Consider the following 25,081-nt stretch of genomic DNA (forward strand, 5'->3'; position numbering starts at 1 on the left):
TGGCTGATATTTGGAAGACAAGGGGTCTTGCAGGTTCCAGTTGGGGGTAGTGAGACAGTTTACCTCTATAATATTTACAAAATTTGCAGAAGATTAAGATTGTAAGCACTCTGTAGTAGCTCATATTTTTACAAGTAAATGAGGAGCTTGAGAAAGCTGTGCAAATAGACTTCCAAAATCAGATGACCAATACAAATAACTTTTAGTTAGAGGATTGTCTTCAGTGGAACTTGACATGGGAAGGGATGAGGACCCTGCTGCTGTTAGATCTAACACAATGTAAAACAAAATGACTCTGCTTGAAGGTATAATATGGAAACCAATTTAAAGTAAAACTACAACAAAACCTTAACAAGCACAGAGTAAAAACATCACTTCAATTAATGCCAGAGAACAAGTTTATGTTTCATAAGATCTGAAATATCTGTGCAGGAACTCAAAGATCTTATTTTGAGACACTTGATAGTCTTCTCTGGAGAAATAGGGTTCACCTACAAAACTCCCCAACATAATAAAAAGAAAATCAATGTCTGTCTGTAACACAGTAGCCTGTTTCACAGGAGGTTTCTCTGGAGAATTTTTAAAAAGTGGGAACAAAGTCAGAAAGTCTGCTGAGATCTCCCCAGAGACTTCATGTATAATTAGCTAGTGAAATGTATAAAATCATAGATCTCATTAGAAGACTAAGTGTAACCAGTTGACATTTTGGAACATGACTTTGTTGTAATTTTATTTTGGTGGAGAGTTTTTTAAGGCAAGGAGGTGTTCTGCATCCTTTTGAATTTTGGTGCTCCTTAATCTGTTCCATTGTAGGGAGAACCTACTAAATGAGGGACTTCAACTCCAAGGTCTTGTGCTTTATTCTGCTGCATATCATGACGCCTTTTACTTAACAGTGCATCACTTTGACCGGTGCTATTTGTGATATGTAAAATAAGCCCAAAATAAATCTGGTGATAATTTCAACAACAACTCTATAGCTTATCTGTGGATTTTTAATCATCTACCAAATTGGCATTTATCACTGAAATAAAGACTTGAGCCCATTAGAACTGGTTTCTTTGTTATAATTTGAAAACCTAATTAGATTACAGTATTTTAGATTGTGCTGTATATCTGAGGTAAAGAGATGCACCCACATGAGAATATGTGTATGTTCTTATTTTCCATCAAATTGCCAGTGTCAATAAAAAACAAGCTTTGCAAATAGAGGAATGGAAAAGATGGCAGACTCGTGAATGTATATAGTTGCTTGTGGGTTCCAGACAAGGCATAATGGGAAAGTGGTTGATAACAGGAGGCAGAAAGTGACTGCGTGTAGACAAAGAAGTGTTTGGTTCATTAAAAAAGTCTTTCTTCAAGAGCCAGTATAAATTCTGTTTAGATCTAGCTGTTCATGAAGTACAAAACAAGCATGCGCCCACCGAAAAGGTCTTTGCCTAGTGCTTTACGTATTGTACTTAACTTTTCTAATGTTAGGGGCCTGCATAACTTGATATCTAGATAATCTACAAAGGCAGACAGGAAGCCACAAGGGCAATTCCTGACCCTGACTAACATTAAAACATCTGCTTACTTGTGTAGGGAGGTTGCATGGAGAAATTTGTAAGAAATAAATATGCAATCAGTCTCAATTCCACCCCTTTCAACATGAAGGGTGAAGAGAAGAAAGATATTTGCATTAATAGCACTTGTTCTAATGCGGGCTTCTCTGGAAAACAGAGGGTAAGTGGTTTGATAGCTAAGGAAAATTCAATTGCTTTTAATTTAACCAAGAAAATTCTAATTTAAATTAATATGTTTCCATACTAAGATAGATTCCATGCTATTGTGGATATGACTGGAAGTAAGAAAAAAAATAAAGGGGGGAGAGAAAATGTATTGATCCAGTATCATGGCACCTGTCAATCACACTTATTTTGCTGATTCCTGCTTGTTCAAATAGAATTAACAGTGCTATTTTAATCATGATTTGAGTTCTAATTGTATAAAAACTGTACATTTATCCCATTTCTTAATATTTCTGATTTTTGATTAAACTTACTTACTTAGGCGATCCCTCGTTGTCCGAGTAGGATTGTCTTCCAGGATCAGTGTACTGGCGGTGGGTTCGTAGGTGACTGTGGCGCCCTATTCTTGATCTGCATCTTCTCCCACAGTGAGGACATCAGTTTCCAAGTGGAAGGTGGTCCTGATCGGGGTTGGCTTGATGCGCCTTCCTCTTGGCACATTTCTCTCTTTCGCCCTCCATTCAAATTCTACAGCACTGCTGTTCACAGCTGACCTCCAGCTGGAGCGTGCAAGGGCGAGGGCTTCCCAGTTCTCAGTGTCTATGCCAGAGTTTTTAAGGTTGGCTTTGAGCCCATCTTTCAATCTCTTTTCCTGCCCACCAACATTCCATTTTCCATTTTTGAGTTCAGAGAAGAGCAACTGCTTTGGGAGACAGTGGTTGGGCATCCGGACAACGTGGCCGGTCCAGCGGAGTTGATGACGGACTATCGCTTCAATGCTGGTGTTCTTTGCTTCTTCCAGCATGCTGATATTTGTCCGGCTGTCTTCCCAAGAGATTTGCAGGATTTTCCAGAGGCAGTGCTGTTGGAATCGTTATAGGAGTTGCACGTGACATCTGTAGACAGCCCACATTTCGCAGGCATATAGCAGGGTTGGAAGGACAGTAGCTTTATAAACAAGCACCTTGGTATCCCTACAGATGTCCCGGTCCTCAAATCTCTCTGCTTCATTCAGAAAAATGCTGCACTCGCAGAGCTCAGGCGGTGTTGTATTTCGGTTGCAACGTTGACCTTGATGGAGAGGTAGCTGCCAAGGTAGCGGAAATGCAACAAGTAGCACATTAAGATTGGTATCTTGGCAGAGTCTATAAAATCTAGAAACATGTCCATAAAACCTTACTCTCCCCCCCCTCCTCCAAATAATATCTTATTGTAGTGAAGTTTAACAGAAAAACAGCACAAGGCATTTTTTGAGTTTTCATTTAAATACAAAATTATCAAATCCACTCCTCTAAATCTAACCACAAATAAAAAAATCAAATAGATGGTCAATTAGACATTTGCTTATTTTTTGAAGTTTTACATGCAGTTACAAAATGATGTTAATGTATATATTTGAAAGCAATACTCACAAAAATGCATGTCAGATAGATAGATAGATAGATAGATAGATAGATAGATAGATAGATTCTTTTAAACAATCAAATTTATAATCTGATGCAGAACAGGGCTAGAACAAATTTAGAAGTGGAAAATTGAGAACCTGAGTGAAATTCAGCTTTGACAGATTTGCACATCCCTATGTAGCACGAATGAAAAGAACATATGCTCAGCTCATGGCCTTTCTGGCTGATCACTTTGTGGTAGAATAAATGCAAACTTCTTGCTCATCTGTTAGAGAGATCTACGCTCTTTTCTGCAACTAACTCATCTGCCACAAAGAATTGACATGTTCTTAACATTCAGATTGCAATGTGTTGCTGCTCAAAATACGTGATGGCAGTCTCCTTAGTTAGCTGACCCACTGGAGAACAGAACCATATGTGTGCATATGTGCACTGAGTGTCTTTTGGATAGTACCTGCTCAATCAATACATTAGATGTTCCCTCTCTCCTGTCAGCACTCAAGTGGGAGTACTTATATACATATGAATGTAGGTTGTTGGGAGACATTGGAACTCTCATTGGGGTCTGGAGATGAGGAAAATATGCATAAAGCTCAAATCCTCAATGACTGTAACTATTGCTAACCCTGCTGTTAAACTTCAATGCTTCTATGCCTTGAAATTCTATAACTTTAACTCTTTTTATCATGATGCTTGAGGTTTAAATATGGCTGCCAGAAACATTGCTCTGGCCATTGAAGATCAAGTCAGAAAGTGTCAGGAGTAGCAGAAGGTGGTTTGATTAGGAACTAAGAAGGACTTGTATATAGGAGAAGCATTAGTGTTGTATGGCTACAGTTATTCTGACCTTGCATGAGTGGATGTGTTTGTGTTTGTGTGTGTGGAGGGGGTAAGCTTTCTGATTTCTATTCTCATAAGCATTTATTTCTCATTAGGCTTGTCAAAATATTGTGATATTTTTGTGTTCAGGAGTGGGAGTGTCCTGAACAGTGTCCCTTCCCCCCTTTTTTCTTTTGTTTATTTATTTATTTATTTATCGTGTCAGGGGCAACCAGATCATTGTATTACATTTCTAACAGAACAAAACAAACAAACAGATTTTAAAAACCCACAAAGTTTGCAAACTTGGTAGTTAATTAAATGTCCTTTGACCAGTATCTGGCCACCTGGAGTGCCTCTGGTGTTGCTGCAAGGAGGTCCTCCATTGTGCATGTAGCAGGGCTCAGGTTGCATTGCAGCAGGTGGTCAGTGGTTTGCTCTTCTCCACACTCGCATGTTGTGGATTCCACTTTGTAGCCCCATTTCTTAAGATTGGCTCTGCATCTCGTGGTGCCAGAGTGCAGTCTGTTCAGCGCCTTCCAGGTCGCCGAGTCTTCCGTCTGCCCAGGGTGGAGTCTCTCATTTGGTATCAGCCATTGGTTGAGGTTCTGGGTTTGAGTCTGTTTCTTTTGTTGGATTTATACAAATATCATTCATTTACATATACAAAACTTTTTTTGTGCAAAACGGTTTTTTACACATTTCTTCATATCATATATATCAGGGGTCCTCAAACCTTTTAAACAGAGGGCCAGGTCACAGTGCCTCAAACTGTTGAAGGGCCAGATTATAATTTGAAGAAAACATGAATTCCTACGCACACTGCACATATCTTATTTGTAGTGCAAAAGACACTTTAAAACAATACAATAATTAAAATGAAGAACAATGTTAACAAATATAAACTTATTAGTATTTAAATGAGAAGTGTGGGCCCACTTTTGGCTGATGAGATAGGATTTTTGTTGTTGTTGTGTACTTTCATGTCATTTCAGACTTAGGTTGACCCTGAGCAAGGGCCGGGTAAATGACCTTGGAGGGCCGCATCTGGCCCCCAGGCCTTAGTTTGAGGACCCCTGATATATATGATATGTATATTCTGATAGATATTGTACTTTGTATCCCTGAGTTATAATTGCATACTTTGTAAAAGTTGAGAATCTACTATGTCAATCCTATTTCAGAGAAGGGATTGAAAGAGACAGACAGTTCATTGACACTGCTTATTTGCTGTCAGATAGAAATTCAAAAATCAGATAAATACTTAACATTCCTTGAATGAAAAACAAGGAACTTAACCTAAATGTAGAATTTGGCATTTGTCTGTTGAATTTCTTTCCTTTTATTCCGTTCAGTTTTCTAGTTTGTCAAAGTTCTTTTGAATTATCTTTCTATCTTCCAATGTGTTAGTTGTTTCTCCCAGTTCTGTGTCCTCTGCAAAGTTGTGGAAGGATTTTTCTTCCTCGTCACCTAAGTAATTGATAATAATGTGAGGAGAAACAGACTCAGGACAGAAGTTTGCAGTAGTCTGCTTGAGACTCTCCTGCAGTTTGAAGTGCATCAATTAATTATGATTCCTGCAGTTTATCTAGCCCTGCAGATCTTAACCAAGTGATTCCTGAATATCTCCTTATCAATATTAATTTGCTGTTTGGATTCCTTACTCTACTGATGTGTGGATGCACACAGTTTTTGTTGGGGGGGGGGGGGCTGAAGTAAAATAGATGATGAGGAGTCCTGCCCTTTTGTTGTATTCTGTTAGCAGTTTATCATCTGTACTGAGCAGCACCACATCTTTTCCTTGGTCATACTTTTGACTCAGCTGCATCCGAACCCCTTTTTATTGTCCCTTGCTTCCCTAGTAAGTCTGAGTTCATTTTAAACTTTACCTCAGTGTTGTATTGTCTACTGTGATGTAGTGTGGTGCACAACAAACATTTGGAAGCTGCTTGGATTTTTCTCCATAGTTTATTATAAGGCAAGGAATGTTTTAAGTTCTGACTGACATTGACTCTGTAAAATCAACAACAAAGATCTTTGCTGAACTAGAGACTGTTTTGATGAATTTGGTATTTATCTGTATCTAATGTGTGCCTTTGTCACTGTGGTCTTCCTTCTTCTATCTCTTCATCTTTACATTTTATTTCTAGCATTCTTTCAAATTCAATCCAGTGCCTGGGAAACATTAAGATGTGAAAAGTAACTTACCAGTGAATAGCATCACTGTTGTTTCTTTCAAAATTCTCATTGAAACTTCAGAGAATATTTAGGACCATTTTAAGGTTGAGCTCATTTTAAATAAATAAGCCCCAAAGATATATTCTGCCCTGATGAAAATGTGTTGTCTATTTCACCTTGGTTGTTCAATTATCTGTGATACTAGCATTTACTTTGTGAAGCAATTATTAAACCCTTTTTAAAAAAAGGCAATACACGAGAAATGCCAGTAGCATTTTGGTTACAATATTAAAGGAAGCTAGATGAAAGTGAACATATATATATCCATGTCAGACTTCCTACCATTTTGCACGGTCATATTGATTTCTTTTGACATGGTCTTCATTTATTGAGTAGTCTTTTTCCCCCTTCTAAACTCCCTTGTCTATAACAGTACATGCTGCAAGCAATTGTAAAAGGAAGCCAAAGTATATTAAACCTGCCTGAAGTCAAAATGTAATCTAACACCTGTAGTCTGTAATTTGTCATCATTTCATAGGTTTTTGTTTGTTTTTTAATAACAGTTTGAATTTTCCTGAGCTTGTAACCTTAGGATACTATATAGTCGGAGAAAAGTGATGGAGCTAAATAACAGCATTTAAGGCAGTTTTATTTGATGGCATCAAGGTGCAAAATCCAAACAGCTTCAAACGAACTCCAAGAAAATACTTTTGTTTAGGTCCTAATGTAATATTGCAGTGTTTAGTTGATGGGAAAAATACATTTTATGGGGCAAAGTAAAGTCTTAGTCACTATTTTGAAAGGAAGAACAGGTAAAGATGCAAATTGGAACTTCTGCAGTTTCTCCCGTAGACATTTCTAGCAGCCAGAAAAGGTCCTTGGCAAACCATTCTATCTAATTAACAGTCATGCCAACAGAACGCCTAGATCATGATTGTGTTGAAAATTGCAGTTTGTTTACCAAGTGGTTGTTAGTGTTGCTGTTGCTGCTATTTTCATATTTACAAAAAATGGGAGATCCTGAATAAACTCAACTGCAATTCTCTCTGGGTATGTTTATGTAGTATCCTCAAGCATCTGTTTTTTTTTTAAAAAGTACATAGGATCCTCCTTCAACATCAGTGTTGGTTTAGAGAGTGCAGCATGTGAAAGGTGGTGTGGCAGAGCTCATTCTCTATGTATCTGAGACATATGAATTAGGTGTTAATCATTAATGGATATGAACAGTTGCTTACTTGAGAAACTATTGAGCACAAATGACTCGTATGTTAGTTGTTAGTTGTTCCACATCTCCATAGAACAATCCATAAGAACCCTATGTCAAATGACAGCAACTGCTAACCTTTAAAAAAAAGCCTAAAAGTCACTAGGAGAGGGCATACCCAAACTAGGTCACCGTCATCAAAATAGCTTTGATAGTGGGGGCAAAGTAGGTCCCAGAAAAGTGGCTCAAGATGTTATAATGTAACAATTCTCACTATAAATACGGAAGATATATAGCCTCGTCTGTGTTCCAAATGAAGGTGCTTGTCCTACATAGAATAGTGTTATGTAAGTGTTGGATTTTTCATTGAGCAGTTCATTGAGTGTAGCTGATGCACTTGAGACTAGCAATTGGATTTAATTCAAAAACTGCTTTGTAAAGTAGAGGAGGAAATGATCCAACATTATTTTCTTAAAGTATTTATTTGCTTCTTCTGGGCTTTATTTCAATATTCCTAGCTTTTTCCAAGGATCTCTTCTATGTTTTAGAAAGAGAGGTCTGCTTTCAGTAATATGGGTCCTTTATTATTTTGTGAGGCAGGATTTGTTACTGAGACTGAATCCCACAAACTCTTCACTCAATATATGCCACTAGAGAGACTCTTGGGTATGTAATCTGAATATTGTAATAGAAGCATTGTCGTTCTCTAACCGTGAGAGACTAAAAAAAGAGATTTGTTGACTCTTCAGCAAGGTCCTCTGTTTGATTAATTAATAATTTTGTTCTGGAGTATAATTCAAACTTTGGTCAACTTGATGAATTAAAGAAAAAAATATATTGTTCCATTATCCAGGCTGGGGGGGGGGGGCACAAGGAGAAGGATAATCCATTTTATGGAAGGGGGGGGGGGGTTGAAGGAGGAAAACTATTTTCTCCATTTTCGCTGGTTATCCCCCCCCCCTTCTCATATCATAAACGAGATTGTTTTCAAGATGGGGACGTGGATAGGAGCAATGACAGGAAAACAGGGAGAAATGGTTTTCCTCCTTCAACCCACCCTCCACCCCCATAAAATGAACTATCCTTCTTTCTTTAGTGTCCCCTTGTGGCCTCCTGGATAATGGAACAGTACCAAAAACAATCTAGTACCTTCTTGTTGAATGTAATATTTTAATTAGCTTCTGTCACTCAGTCTTTGCATTAAAAAACACCTTCTCATTCTACAGAATTAACATAAAATACAAACTGTAGGTAATGGGAAAATGAACATAGGACCAAAGGTCATAAGCATTATATGTAGAGATGAGGAAAAAGTAATCTCTTCACCTAGAGCTCAGTTTCTGCTTCATACCACTTGTGAGTAGAGATGGCAAACAGTAGGGACTTTTTTTCCCCTTCCAGGGCTCTCTTGGCAGCTCACAGCAATACATTTCAGCAGGCCCAAAGTGGTGGTCAATATTTGCCCTCTTTTGAGATCTCTTTTGGAGAGATGGTGGCAGCAGGGTTAGGTGTGCAAACAGTTGCTTCTCAAGCTGTTTTTGGGAGAACTGAGGCACTTCAGAGGTGAAAAAATTATGAACAAAATTAAACAGAGGGAACGATCTAGGAGCTAAAAGGCCACACTTAGGGGCCACAAAGTCAAAATGTGGCTCATAGGCTGTACTTTGCTCTTCCATTACCTACAAGATAGAGTAGCAACTCCCACTACTTCTAAAAAAATAATCTTCATTTCAAAATTATATCCATACAGAGCACAGTACATTTACAAACTTCTTGTATTCCTTCGCCATCTATCTTTCTGTTGTGGAGCATTTATACCTCTGATGTGGAAAGCAGATGTGAGAGTTAGACTCTATAGAAACAAAAAATGGGGCATATTCTGTTCAATTGGTACTCAGTGCTAACTTGAACTATTAAGCTGTGCCATTTACCCTTTATGAACTATGTGCACATAGCCTGGCACGTAGGAAGAGAGGGTTGCTATCCCTTTTGTTAACTGTACCTCTAATACTAGCCTGACATACGTTTTCTTTATTTACAAGAAGACAAAAGGATTATGGAAATTTTCATATGTTTAACTTCCATTCCTAAACCGAATGTCTAGTTCTACTTGGAGTAGGTACACTGAATCACTTCTGTAAATTTTTTTCGCTCAAAGAATCAACTCAATTTGAACTAACAATTGGATTTAGACTCTTATGTCAGGTCACATTTAAAGGCACCGGAGTCCCCTTTTTAAAAAAAATAGGTGGGGAGGGAGACATTACAAAACACTTTGGAAGTTACTGGTAAAATCAGTCATGGTGGGGGCAAGTTAAATCCCAAACCAGCTAGTTTGCCATTGATTGACCTTCTCACCGAGGAAGTTCTGATAATTTTTTCAGGAACTACAGGGCTTCCTAGAATATAGCTTGAAACCACTGCCTTAGCTTATTAAAAGTAATACAGATCATTCCCATAATGATATACTACATTATATATTTTCCTAAACGTAATCATTCCATATCATACTTCCTTCCCTGCAGGCATGTACTCTTTATTTTTTACACATGGTTCCCAGCTGGATTTCATTGTGGCCTTCAAAACATATTGCAATGTTGTGTGATTTAATAGGAGTCACTTATCTTTTTAAAGTCAACTTTCATCATATTAGGTATCTGTATGTTTCCTATCTGAATGGGCTAATACTTCAGAAAAGTGAAAATTAATACCCACAAAAAGTAGATCTTTCAAGAACAAAATGGTCCTGATTTTCAGCTTATTTTTCAGAAATGTGGGTGCTGTACTGCCTTCCCAACATGAAAGTGGAAATGTGTTGTCGAAGCAGAAATGTTTGAGACCTGTGGCTAGGGAACAAAACATGTTTCAGTTCAGATTTGCAAGGAGATGGGAAATGAGTTGAGGAAGAAATAGGAAGTCAGTTCCAGATGGTCAAAACTGTACAGAAGATTTGCTTGTGCTAATGAAGGAGTGGATGGCAGGGTAAAAATAGGGAGCTGTAAGCACTCAGAAAGTCAAGTTTGTGTTACAATCCTAAAAGTATTTATTTGGAAAAAAGTGAAGACATCTGACATATTTTAAATACATATGTATAAGACAAAAAAACCCCTCTTTATACAACCCTCTTCTAGGATGCAGCCTAGATGCAATAGAATACTTTGTTTTTTGTTTATGTGACCTATATTTAACATATCTTTCCAATCAGTTAATTGATATTTAACTTCCCAACTCAGAGTTAATTGAGAACTCTGTTTTAAAATAAAACCAACATACGACAAGAGGAGGGAAGAAGTAAGGAAGGAGCACTCAGCATGAACCCCAAGTTGGGCAGAACTAGGCATTATCCTCAGTCTTTCCTAACTTTATTCAGAATATAGTTTTGTTTTGTTTTGTTTTTTGTCGTATCAGGAGTGACTTGAGAAATTGCAAATCTCTTCTTGTGTGAGAAAATTGGCCGTCTGCAAGGACATTGCCCAGGGGACGCCCGGATGTTTTGATGTTTTTCCATCCTCGTGGGAGGCCTCTCTCATGTCCCTGTATGAGGAGCTAGAGCTGATAGAGGGAGCTCATCCGCGCTCTCCCCGGATTTGAACCTGTGACCTGTCAGTCTTCAGTCCTGCTGGCATAAGGGCTTAACCCACAGCACCACTGGGACTCCTAGAACAGAATAGAGTTTATACCAGCCAGCCATTTTTCAGAAAAAGTAGAAATCAAGGTTTAATTACCGAGGATGAGACTAAAACAACGGACACAGTTTCCATTTATACCCTTGGTTATATTGAAACTAGCCATATAAAAAGGTTGAATGAAAAGCCTTTCAATGCATGCATACATATGTATGTAATTAAAGAATTTTGAGATAAACTGTTAATCTTTTGTCTCAAATTAAATATGTCTGTGCTTCCATTTTGTAAATATCAAGTATTTAGAGATTTATCACTTTGTCTTGGTACCGTTTTCCTGTCTTTAGCTATATTAGATTGCATGTTTACCTCTTTTCCTCTTTTCTCATCTGATACAGTTCTTATCCGCAATTTCTCTGAGAAGTTATAGTTTGAGAAAGGTGTATATGCTTCTTTATTATTTATTTATATAGCACCATCTGTTGCATATGGTGCTTTACAAAGAAGGAGAAATATTTCAGTGCCATGCTTTTGGGACTGTTTCACATATTAAACATTTCCCTCATAGAAATCGGTGAAATGCCGCACCTGTAATTGTTTTCTGGTGAATGTGCAACTTAATAAATAGTTGCTTGGATACAGTATGGACCAGATATCAGTGGAGCTTAATAGTTCATACCTATTGAAATGCTGGTGCTTTGGTTATAAGAAACATTGTATAAATTAGATTGTCTTTATCACAGTTCATGTATTTAGCCATGGTGATACTGCTATAACATTTTGAAAGACCAGCACACAACTCCATATTTCTTCACTATGCAGATAACTTTTCATATGAACTGAGCTTCTCCAGTGAAGGAGAAGGATCACGTGAATGGTGTGTTTGGACCTTCAGATTGTGACATAGAATCATAGAATCATAGAGTTGGAAGAGACCTCATGGACCATCCAGTCCAACCCCCAGCCAAGAAGCAGGAATATTGCACCCCTGACAGATGGCCATCCAGCCTCTGTTTAAAAACTTCCAAGGAAGGAGCCTCCACCACACTCCAAGGCAGAGAGTTCCACTGCTTAACGGCTCTCACAGTCAGGAAGTTCTTCCTCATGTTCAGATGGAATCTCCTTTCTTGTAGTTTGAAGCCATTGTTCCGTGTCCTAGTCTCCAGGGAAGCAGTAAACAAGCTTGCTCCCTCCTCCCTGTTACTTCCTCTCACATATTTATACATGACTATCATGTTTCCTCTCGGCCTTCTCTTCTTCAGGCTAAACATGCCCAGCTCTTTAAGCCGCTCTTCATAGGGCTTGTTCTCCAGACCCTTGATCATTTTAGTCATCCTCATCTTGACACATTCCAGCTTCTCAATATGTCTCTTCAATTGTGGTGCCCAGAATTGGACACAATATTCCAGGTGTGGTCTAACCAAGGCGGAATAGAGGGTTAGCATGACTTCCCTTGACTATGGTCCTATTGATGCAGGCCAAAATCCCATTGGCATTTTTGCTACCACATGACATTGTTGGCTCATGTTTAACTTGCTCTACATGAGGACTCCAAGATATTTTTCACATGTACTGCTCTCGAGCCATGTGTCCCCCATTCGGTATCTTTGCATAAAGGATATTGTTTATACTGAATGCATTTTCTCTAGTAGATAGGGGAGATTTGGACTGCTTTTATACCATTCTGTTACAGTCCTTCTATGGCTAAATCTGTAAACATTTCAACTAATCTTACAAATCTGACATGGTTTTTAATTTTTTTGTTTAATGTTGGGTTTTAAAAACTTGCTATTTTAATGGATATGTACTCCTAATGTTTTGTGTTATGACTTCTAGTTATATTTACTTACAAATTGGTCTGTGTGAATTTTCTAGCTCAATTTTTAAATGAACAACTACAATATTTCTTTTTGTAGATGGGTTTGGTAAATTTATTTTTACAGAAAGATCACTAGGGCAAATTTTGGCTTTAGTGCCAAGTATTGCAAGATTCTCCAGGTAGCAGATTAATGAAGTTGGGGAATTGAAAGACTGCACTTCTCACTTTCTTCTTAATCTTTTCTGCTGATGCCAGCATACCACACTGGGACACACTTGGATCTCATTGCTTAGAAGTGATGCAGCAAGCGTGCCAAGAACATTTATTTTGACTTGTCACATTGTGTGAGACTTAGGTTAGGACATACTCATTCCCAGTGTCCTTCTGTCAATTCAAGGCAGCAATTCATTTTATGTACCTTCAGATGTAATAGCTGAATAAAGTTTCAATGAAAGCCTTCGACAATACATTGAAGTTTCAATGTTTTCTGGCCATCTTTTCTCTTAGTTCAAGTATATGTCCACAGACCTACCTAAATTTACTTTGTCTTAAAAATGAATTCAAGCTTCTTTTCCTAACTGTAGCATTCATAACATTTTTTTGTGTAATCATCTCTAAAATCCCCAAACAGCTTGCTCTGTGGAGTTAAATATAAAGCAAATTGTGAAAACTATAGTAAAACTACCATATTTGAGAAATGTGATAGTGCTTCCTTTGTGTTTGATTAAAGAACTCATTACATATTTATATTTTGCATCACACTAGACTTACCTTAAATGTGTACACCCTTTTATTCTTTCAGGTACTTCACAGACCTCAGTCCCAGCCAACCAAGGAAAACTCTCCTCCCAGAGAAGAGCCTGCACTTCAACCTTCAGAAGATACATGCACGAAGAAAACAAGATCCCGCACTAAGATTTCTTTGGAGGCTTTGGGCATCCTTCAGAGTTTCATCCACGACGTTGGCCTCTATCCAGACCAGGAGGCCATCCATACCTTGTCTGCCCAATTGGATCTACCTAAGCACACCATCATCAAATTCTTCCAGAACCAGCGTTACCATGTAAAGCACCATGGGAAGCTAAAAGAGCATTTGGGGACAGTGGTGGATGTGGCAGAATACAAAGATGAGGAGCTGCTGACTGAGTCAGAGGAGATTGACAGTGAGGAGGGCTCTGAGGAAATGTATAAAGTGGAAACAGAAGAAGAGAATTCTGAAAAAAGCAAGGCAACTCCATCAGAAACGGAACAGAGATAATGTGAAAACATCACAGGCAAAAGCAATACATTGATCCAAGACCTTTTACTCTCTCTTTTTTTGGCTTCTTTTAAAATGTGTTGGGGGTATTTCCAGTATGCATAAAATATTTGCGAATTGAACAGTTATTTTGCATAACCCAATCAGACATTCCCTTGTGATAGGCACTTACATGTTAGACTTTTTATGTTGACTGAAACAACGTTAACTGTAATACATGTAGGATTTCATCATTGCAAAACCTTGCACTTATGAAAAGGACCCTCTAGCAAGATACAGAAGAAGTAGACTTATGAAATCAATGAAGGAAATGATAACGACATCTGTGTACTTGTGTGTGTGTGTATACGCACACACACACACACACATCAAATCTATACATTTATGAAATTTGCATGGGACATAACTTTACAATCTGAAAGTGTAGACTGTGAAATGAGCTCGTTGAAAATGAGTCTTGTTTATGTATTAAAAAGAAAGAAAACCACTTCACAACGAGTCGCTTTGGCTTTTAGATTAACGATTGCCTACTCAAGGGTGTGGTTGCTATTTTGGAATACCTATTTATTTTCTATGTTCATCCCTGATTTTTTAATAAATATTATTATGGCTTCCACTTTGGCAGCTTGTTGGGTAATTTTTGAGGTATGCATTTTAAAAATCCAAATCCACACTGCCAAAAAGAAGAATTAAAAAAATGCAAGAGAAGGTGAGAGAAAATTTGAGACAAAATCAGGGCACCTTAAAACAAACCGAAACTAAATAACTTTAAAAAAATTTAACAACTAATGCACATTTAAAGTCACAGGGCATGGTTTGTTTTTTTATCCTTTTTTGTAGCAAACAGATGGATTTTCAAAGACATTTCTGTGAAAATTCAGTGCACAGTAGACATTTCTGTTAATAAGATCTTCATGAACGGTTGCTTTTATGAGATTTAGTTGTGTGTGGACTTTTACCTTGAGCCACAGCTAATAGTGGCGATTTTTCTTCCTCTGAAGACGCAAACCATCGACACTGTTACTGTGCAACTTCTCTTTGATTCCAGTGGGGCTTGTGCAGATACATTTCTTGTTCTTGTGCTCCTCTAGTGTCTGTCTGATATTAATGTTTAATAAAGTTTTTATAAGTGAAAGAATAAAACTGAATCAACAGCGATTATTCTGGGCAAGTGTGTCTAGTTCTTAGTCAGTTAAAAGGTCTGATGGTTATCTCCAGTGCCAAATTCCCTTCCATGTTTTTTTCCCCTGTCACATTAGAAATATTATATTTCTTTGTCTGAAATGTTTTTGGTGAATAGCTTCCCTAGGTACAGCTTTTCCATGGTACAGGCAGACTTGGTGGGAACGTACTTTTGGAACTTGCTGAAGTTTTCGTCAATGAGAGCAAGCCAAGCAATTCCTTGTCATAAACCGAAACCTTTTCACAGTGACCTAACATTGCAATTCCATTACATAAAGCAGAACTAATGTTGACTGACTCTTCAATAGTACAAGCATTAAAGCTGCAATCTACTATAGTCTCCAACAGGTTTTCAAAGCTAAGGTTTGCAAGTAACACAGACGGTATTGATATTCCTACTGGGCATAAAGATATCCCTCCGCCCTTCCTTACCCTGCGAAGGATATTTGGACTTCCTAATGTGGCTGGGTTGATTTGTGGGCTTTTAAATGTATTGGCAGGCTTCCTTTTGACACGTACTTTGTGACTTCAAACAGAGACCATGCAATATCACCTGGAAAGCTGTTTTATGTTTCTTGCACAGGCATTGTAATATATAACTGTTAATACTATTTATATATTTGAAAGGTATAAAAGGCAGGCATTGAAACAAAGCTCTGTATAGACGGTTGCTCAGAACGTAACAACATACAGGGAGACAACATGTTGCAATACTAGCTAATTGTAGCTGCTCAATAACCTCTGAAATTTTTAAAGGGACTTTTCCAGAATCAATCACTGACATCCACAGTGTATCTGTATTCATTTCATATATCTTGGGAAACAATGTTGACTGAAATTCTTCACCTTTTCCTTCTGTAGTATGCTGCAGCTTTAATCAAAAATTCAGTCGGCATTGCTTTATGTTCTTTGTCAAGGTACTCTTTCCAAACCCTTATTGAAACTCTCTTGCTGAAATGACTACATATATGTGATATTGGTCAAGATGGCATCAGCATTGGTTATTTTTTTAAAATAAACACTTTGACCAAAAATTTAGTAGGTATTTTGTTTTCAATGCTGAATCTTGCCTTTTTTTCTGTTTTTTCACTGCCAGTTTTGCAGTGGTTCTTCTAAGTGAATCTGTGGGCATTTTCGCCTGTGGTCTTGCCAGAACTTTGCGAAATACAATGCATATATGTCTATTTATTCAATATTCATCATATAATATCTATTTGGAAAAAGAATCTTTTCTTGTAGTGCCTCTTAACAAAGCACAATTTTCCGCCTTTTTTGTGAAGTAAGAGAAAACTTTAAAAAAAATTGTGTTTATTGCAGTATCAACAATGTGAATGAGGATTAACATATTGTAAATGTTCTTTTTCCATGTAAATCAACTTGATCTTTGTTATCACTAAGTGATAATTAAATTTTAACTTATGTGCATTGTTAGTCTGTTAGAATTTTTTGGTTGTTGAAATAAAACACATTCAGAAAATGAGTTAGTTTCTGATGTCGTCTTTAGGGGTTGCTCGGCTTTTCTTCCTGTCTTCTTGAGCTCATATGAAACGCAAACAGTCAACAATAATATTCCTTATTCTAGGAATATAATTGAGGCCACAGTCAAAAAGTTATATTTAGATATAAAAAGGTCTTGTTAAAAACCCAGAAATCATTCTGTTTCCTTTATCAGTGGGTGCAGTGCCTAAAGACCTTGGCCTGCACTTAAACACAATTGGCAGTGACAAAATTACCATCTGCCAGCTGCAAAAGGCCACCTTACTGGGATCTGTATTTATTATTTATTTATTTACTTACTTTGCTTATATACCGCGGTATCTCAAGCCCGAAGGCGACTCACAGCGGTTCACAAACAGTAAAAACAGTAGAAACAGCAGTGGTTCCATACAACATATAACAATTGACTTAACACATTATCCATAAATTACCAATAAGCAATTACAATGCACAATTATTACAAAAAACAACCGTACCCAATCTTCTCATCATCCAAGCGTAGTCCAGGTTCATTGTCCATTGTTCCATTCCTGTGTTCCAGCTCGGGGGTCGCATAACTAATGTATGCATTATTCACTGATACATCACACAGTCCTTGACACTTGGGAAGTGTCAGACATGTGATCCAATACAACAGCCAGCAGAGTGTCTGCTGTGGACTCATCTTGTGTTTCAAATAATAATAATAATAATAATAATAATAATAATAATAATAATGTATTGTCGAAGGCTTTCATGGCCGGAATCACTGGGTTGTTGTAGGGTTTTTTGGGCTATATGACCATGGTCTAGAGGCATTCTCTCCTGACATTTCACCTGCATCTATGGCAAGCATCCTCAGAGGTAGTGAGGATGTCAATTTCAGTCACCTCACTACCTCTGAGGATGCTTGCCGTAAATGCAGGCAAAACGTCAGGAGAGAATGCCTCTAGACCATGGCCATATAACCTGAAAAAACCTACAACAACCCAATACTAATACTAATAATAATACATTTTATTTATATTCCACCCTTCTCCCCTAAGGGACTCAGAGCAGATTACAACATTTTACATAAATAGGCAAACATTAAGTGCTTTTAGTCATATATAACGAAGATATACAAACACAAACAAAGGCAAAGGCTTCTCCTTTCATTTCCGGCTTCTGGAAGCAGGGCTCATCTCTGACTCTGGGAGATGCTTTTCTCCATTTTCATGCCGAGGAGCCTGCGTTGTCACCTCCTGGTTGTGTGACCGGAAGAATTTCTTAGAACATCTCTTTGCCTTTTTCTGGCTGATTACTTGGAGCGTCTCTTTGCCTTTTTCTTGCTGAGCGTCTCTTTGCCTTTTTCTTTATCTACTCACACTTGCATCATATATTCAAACTGCTAGGTTGGCAGGAACTGGAGCTGACAGATGGGAGCTCACCCCATCTCGCAGATTTGAACTGCCAACTTTTAGCTCAGCAGTTCAGTCAACCTTCAAGTCAGCAGTTCAGCAGCACAAGAGTTTATCCCATAGCACCACTACTGCTCCTTATACAACATCCCTTCCAACCACTATACTTCATAACTTTAAAGTTTCAGTGATTAACAAATAACTTGCCATTTTGGGAGTGAGAGTTCTTGAGAAGATGCAGACAATTAGAACATGATTGCTACATATTTAAGTCATTGTATCAACTAAAAGTCAATCCAACTCAGTAGAAATAAAAGATAATAGTTTTTCCAGATTTTAATAAAATTGTTTTGGATGGCCATGAGAAGTTTAGGCTTTGCTGAAATAGCTATAACAGGGTTGGACAACTTCTGGGTAAGGATACATTTTTTCCCCTTTTCAACCCCCTTGTAGCTTCAAATATCTATCTTTGATGATTACATGTTACATCATAACTACCCGTTACAGTTTTGGCTGCATTTTGTCTCTTTTCCTTGGGAGTGAAAGAAGCTAAGTGTGTTGGTTTGCGGCCATTGGGTGGATCACTTGAAAAGAAAATGGAGATGCATAGTGTCCAAAGGAAGATGGAGGCGAGATCCGGCCTTCAGATCATTCTTTCCCTATTCAAGTGTAATTGCTTTATGGAAAAAACCACCAGCCGTCCAAGAAAGTGATGGGGTGTTTCAAGAGAATAAACTTGCAGAAATGATAATCATTAATATTTGTTTTTTTTTTTGGCTTTGGGGATAAAGCATACTCTCTTCAAAATGGGGGTAAACATCCATTTTGTACCCCAGAACATTCAAAGAAGCAAAAAAAAAAATCCCACAATGCAAGTGCTGAAAGCTCATAAGTAAATAAATAGAAAATTAGAACAAATACAATAAAAGAATAAAGCCAAAAAGGGAGAATTTGGCTAAAACGGTCTTCATTACAAAATGATGCATTGCTTTGATTCACCGGGACTTAAATTTAATACGGGTAGATTCAATTGATTAATTTATAACTTTATCACCATGCAATTTTATGACTAGGTTCCCATCATGGCTCTTCCTGTTGTAGTCTTGCCTTCCATTTGAACTGTACCTTTTTTGCAACACAGGCATAGCAGGTTTTTGTTTGAGGAATTTATATTTTGTTTCAGAATACCAAAGTTAGGATTGTCCAAGGCATTGCATTTATGAATTCTAGAAATGGTTGTTAAAGCAGGAAAGCAAAATAATAATAATAATAATAATAATAATAATAATAATAATGAGTGCTAACTGGAAGATAATCAATTCATTTGAAACATGGTGCTGAATTCGAGTGCCAACAATGGTTGTTTCTGTGTTTTCAAGTTGTTTCTGACTTATAAAGTGAACCTATCATGGGAGAAAGTTTGACCAGATTTATTCAGAGGGCCTTTCTCAAGGCCACTTGGGCAGTTTCCATAGTTGAGTGGGGATTTGAAATCTGGTCTCTTGGAGACCCAGTCCAACACTGAAACTACTACTCCATGGTGGGTCTAGTACAAATACTGTGGGCTGCTAAAATGGCAAACATAAATGAGTTCTGAAGGACATCAACCCTAAAAGTCAAAATGACCAAACTGAAGCTATGTACTACTTCACTACCTCTTGCCATAGATGCAGGCGAAACATCAGGAGGGAATGCCTCTAGACCCTGGCCATATAGCCCGAAAAAACCTACAACAACCCAGTGAAGCTATGTACTTTGGACATGAGATGATTCATCAGAAGAGTGGATAAAACTTGATAAACTTGAAAAGACCAAAACCACATCACAGTTGGATTGACTCAATCAAGAAACTCAAAATCTTGAGTTTGTAAATGTTTATAACAGGCAAACAGCTCTAATAACAAGTATTAACATCTAATTTGTAGGGCTGCCATGAGTTGGAACTAGCTTTGTGACAATAAACTACATTAATAAGTTTCCAGAAATGAATAACTCAAAATGAAGAACTACAAAATACATATTACGTAAGGAAAACAGTATAAAACATGGATAGATCGGTCACCACAGGAAAAGCATTCAGATCAGGCAGTAGCAGAATTAGAGCAGACAGGACAGTTTAACATGATGGTTTCTGTTCACACGTTAGCCTGTTTTTTGGTGATGCCTCTCCCCCCGCCCCTACTTTCCTACTCATCTCAGTTTAATAGAGAATATGAGTGCAGCAGAGCCTCTCTCGTCAAGTGGAGCTGCTCGCCCCGCATCTGGCGGGAGGGATGTTCAAGAACACCTACCACAACAGCTTCCTCTTTGTCCTCTACTCTATTGGGAGCAAGCCACTGCAGATCTAGGACAAGAAGGTGCAGAATGGACACATCAAGAGAATTACAGATAATGATATTAAGTTGCTGGTGCTGGAGATTGAAGGAACCAATGTCAGTACCACATACATTACGTGTCCAGCTGATCTTAAGAAGACATTGGGAATCAAGCAATCCTTCCTGGTTGCTTGAAGAACTTAAAGAAATACTTTATTTTTGAAGTACTGGTGCTGGATGACAAAAACGTCTGGTTGTGCTTCCACACCAGCAACTACCACAGCACACATGTGTCAAGCCATTCATCCGAACCCTGTCTATGTGCCTGGATGATGGTTGGAACCAGATTCAGTTCAACCTGTTGGATTTCACAGACCAGGCCTATGGGACTAACTACATTGAGACCCTACAGGTCCAGATCCACGTGAACGGTTGCATCCGTAAAATTTACTTCCCTGACAGACTCTACTCTGAGAACGAGCTGCCAGTGCAGTTCAAGCTGTACATTCCAGTCCCGAACAAGGCCAAGCACTACGCCACTACTCCAAGGAGGCCTCCCGAAAGGCACAATGAGAAGATGGATGGAAGAGTGTGAGGGTTTCATTTTTTTAAAAAATAGAGAACTAACACAATATAGAAGCTGATTTCCATAGGGTAACTTAAATTTTAAAAACAGAGAACACATGAGAAGCTCACAGAAAGTTCATCTGCTTGGAAAGTATTCCAGTGTATAGATGGCCAGCTCAGTCCTATACAGAGTTCACAATCACATAACCTCAACACAGAGAACTCTTGTAGTGCTTGGTGTTCAGCAGATAGAACTAGAGAAGCTTGCACAGAACAAGGTAACATTTCCAAGATCTATTTATAACGAAGAAGAGAAAAGATCTGGTTTTAATGAATGGGAGTCTGTTGTGCTGTCAAGTCATTTCTGACTTATGGTGACCCTAAGACAAACTCATCCCGGGGTTTTCTTCCAAGGGTTTTTATCTTTTCTTTCCTCTGGGGCTGAGAGAGCACAGTTTACCAAGGTCACCCAAAGGGTTTCCAGTAATCAAAAAGGGTTTTGAACTGTGGCCTTCAGAGTCTTAGTCCACTGCTCAAATCACTAAACCACTCTCATGGGAGGCAAATTGCAACAAAATAAATATTTCCAAAACGTACTTTGAAAAGAAAAAAACCCAAAAAAACTAGGCCAAGCTCTGTTTACAACACACACACACACAAACACACATATATCCAATAAATGGTTTTGAGCTCTGCTTTTAACTCCTGTATTACACTGAGTTGGAATAAAGAAGGAAAAAGATCCATAGGAACTTGAAAGTGACTAGTGCACTTAACCAATGAGTGGGAGAGAGCACTACAGAACCATGTTGCTGAAGGAGATAAAGTGCAGTGGATTGGTTCTCAGCCATTCATCTCACTGCCTCTCAGCCCCAAAATCATCAACTTAAGAGAGTAGCTCAAACTCTTGCTCTCCGTGTCTACAAAGCTCCTACTCTGCCTGTTCAGCATCACCTTCTCGTCCCTCTGCCTCTTACACTGCAGGTGCACCTACACTGTAGAATGAATGCAGTTTGACACCATGTTAACTACCCTGGCTCAATGCTATGGAATCCTGGAATTTGTAGTTGTGAGGCACTGGGAATCTTTGGCAGAGGAGGCTAAAGACCCTATAAAACTATAGCTCTAATGATTCCACAGCATTGAGTCATGTGGCATCAAACCGCATTCATTCTACAGTATAGATGCACCCTGTGGTTGACCTCCTTCACCAGCAGCCCCCCTCCCCCCCGCCCCATGTTGAGTCTCCATTCAGTCCTCTTGTGTTTAGTTTTTATATCGATCTTTATGTGGATGGCTTGATTATCTTTTTAAAGTGATGGCAGACTCATGTCCCCAGTCGTCACTCAGACCATTCTAAATTCATTGTCCGACTTACCGGGCAAGGCCTGTTGCGGTGGAGGGTGCCCCTCCCTCTGACCATGTTGGTAGCAGGGCTTCCCCTTTCCAGAAGCCCCTGCGTGGCGGGAAGTTTCCCACCACTGGGTTAGCTGGCGAACCAGCGGCCAGCTCCACCCAGCTCATGGCATTGGCCAAGGGCTGGTTGCACCCTGTGCCCAGCAGCCTTAAATAGGCTGCGCAGGGCCTAGCAGGTACCAGACCTGCTTCGAGTTGTCCTCCCACAAACCCTGTTTTTGTTTAGTGTTGCAGTTGTTGTTCATTATCTGTTTGTCACAACTCCAGTTGGCATGTGGCATGGGCCTGGATCTGGTTCTGCCCCTCCCCTACTGGCCGGGGAGGGAACATCCAGCGATTACCAGGGGTGCCGCATCTTGTGGCCTGGTATTGTGCCGGTGGACCCCCTGTTGGACTCGTCAGGTATCGGTCAGCAGCGGGCAGATCGATCTTGATCCAGAACCCATGCCTAGCAGCCAACCCTGTGTTCCTGTAATTAATAAATTGTTGTGGCCATTTTTACTCCATCTATGTGTCCGTGTAATCTCTGGTTCTGCAGGTGGGAAGAGTGTCGCCCATCCACACACAACTGCCATGGCACTGTGATATGGAATTATGGGAGTTACAGTTGTTAAAGTACCAGCATTCTTAGGCAGAGGATAGTAAAGGCGTTGCAAAATTCCAACTCTGTTTTAGCCATGACAGCTAAAATGGTGTAAAACTGCATTAATTGTAGATGAACCCCAAATATTCCAATTTAAGTTAGAGCTTCTAATTTTAGAAATGCATACAGTACAAAGGGAGCATTTTTGATGCCATAATGTCTAGTGCTGCAAAGTTTAATACATCATCATACCAGGAAACTCACAGACATTTACCCTGTTAGTAACTTCCAAGCAGTCAAAAGAAATACCTGCTTGGATTTATAGAGTACCTAAATATCTCTGAAAGTCCCAGATTTTGTTCTGATATAAATCCATTTTATTTTGGAGATCCATATGATGTTTTTCTTATGCAGATGCATTCCCTGGGAGTACCTGGCATTACCAAAGGCTTTTTTATTCGTACTCCACAGGTTGGTTTAATTAACTTAGTACTTTCCAAACTGAAATGTATTGATTAATTTGCTCTGTGTTTCTACTCTCTTGGACTCATATTACCAAACAAAGAGTGGTCAAACATGGAAAAGAGGAATGTTTCTAACGTTGACCTAATATTTTATTGCTGAAGCTCTCATTATTATTTCTTAAATAGCTGAGTGGAAATGAACCATTTCGGAGATTAGGATCATCTGGGGAGGCCCTGCTCTCAGTACTGCCTTCTTTGCAGGTGTGACTGGTGGGAACGAGAGACAGGACCTTCTCAGTGGTGGCCCCTCGACTGTGGAAACCCTTCCCAGTTACATTAGAACAGCCCCCTCCCTCCTAGCCTTCAGAGGAAAGGTAAAAACTTGCCTGTCTGATCAAGCCTTCAGAGAATAGTGCAGTGCAATCAACAGATCTGGAATATAAGGAATGACTATGGAACGACTTGAACTATTATTATGGATGACGTGTTTTAAAATATATTTTAAAATGTAATGTTTTAAAATGTTTCATATGATTTAATTTTAATCTAATTTAATTTTGGGTTGTTGTAGGTTTTTCCAGGCTATATGGCCATGTTCTGGAGGCATTTTCTCCTGACGTTTCACCTTCATCTATGGCAAGCATCCTCAGAGGTAGTGAGGTCTGTTTGAAACCTACAAGAACCCAGTGATTCTGGCCATGAAAGCCTTCAACTATACATTAATTTAATCTTAGTTTTTTTGGAATTGTATGTGTTTTAAGGCATTGAATAAATGCCTTTATGTAAGCTGCCTTGAGTCCCCTTTCAGGTAGAGAAAAGCAGGGGATATATTAGGGTAAATAAATAAATACATTTCTGAAATGTTGCATGGGTTTGTATGAGATGACACAGGAAAAGTTGAATGGGGAAGACACTAAGGATGGAAGTATATTTCAAGACAAGGGAATGGATGCAAACCTGTGACTATACGGATATAATCAAAACAAAAAAAATTGGAAATGCTTGTTCCCTTGAGGCAATCTGAATGATCCCATAAACACTTTCCAAGTATTCTTGGAGAGGCGGGGGAACTGTACAGGAAGGTACTCTGGAAAAAAAACATATGGGAACTTCTTACAGCTCTTCAGAAGTGATCATTTGGAAGGCTATTATGGCAGAAATATTTTTATTAATGCTTCTTTTTCACCATACTTTTACCTGCTGCTGTTGTCTCTTGTCAAACATATTTGAGTCTCACAGACATATGTATTTCCATCATAAATTGAATGTAAGTGGAAAAAATAAACATAAAACTGTTTTTTGTTAATTATGGTTGTGAACATACTGCCTTAAAAAAAACTACCGTTCATTATTAGTTTTGTACTACTCTCGCAAATAAAAAACGGAATAAATTAAAACATTCTGGACGGATCTGTTTGACTTGTTAATTCTTAAAATTTCATCAGATTCCTACAGTAGAATTATAAATAATAATCTTACATAGAAAGTGAGAACCTCCCTATACACGATCAAGCATACCTGCATTTAGAATACGTACACAGAGATGTTAACTTTTTAATGGATTAAAGGATTAAACTGATTAAAATGAAAATTAATTCAGAAACAGAACCATTTTGGTTGTTCTCCCCCCTCCTCCATATT

General features: G+C 38.5%; 1 protein-coding gene and 1 pseudogene across 3 annotated transcripts in view; both read left to right on the plus strand.

Moving 5' to 3' along the window:
• SATB2 (SATB homeobox 2) overlaps nt 1-16,618 on the plus strand; it is a 153,605-nt gene extending 136,987 nt beyond the window's left edge. For 2 of the 3 annotated variants that reach the window (XM_060781127.2, XM_060781117.2), the window contains exon 11: nt 13,582-16,617. In XM_060781127.2, coding sequence (XP_060637110.1) covers nt 13,582-14,037 — 456 coding nt within the window. In that variant the 3' untranslated portion in view covers nt 14,038-16,617. Of the gene's footprint in view, nt 1-13,581 lie in introns of all 3 variants that reach the window. The other variant, XM_060781137.2, reaches the window with a different exon arrangement.
• A 3,750-nt stretch (nt 16,619-20,368) lies between these two features.
• Nucleotides 20,369-21,005, plus strand: LOC132768499 (cilia- and flagella-associated protein 20 pseudogene; annotated as a pseudogene).
• Nucleotides 21,006-25,081: the final 4,076 nt, after the last annotated feature.

This window comes from Anolis sagrei, chromosome 1 (assembly GCF_037176765.1).
Source record: "Anolis sagrei isolate rAnoSag1 chromosome 1, rAnoSag1.mat, whole genome shotgun sequence".
In the NCBI taxonomy this organism is placed as follows: Eukaryota; Metazoa; Chordata; class Lepidosauria; order Squamata; family Dactyloidae; genus Anolis; species Anolis sagrei.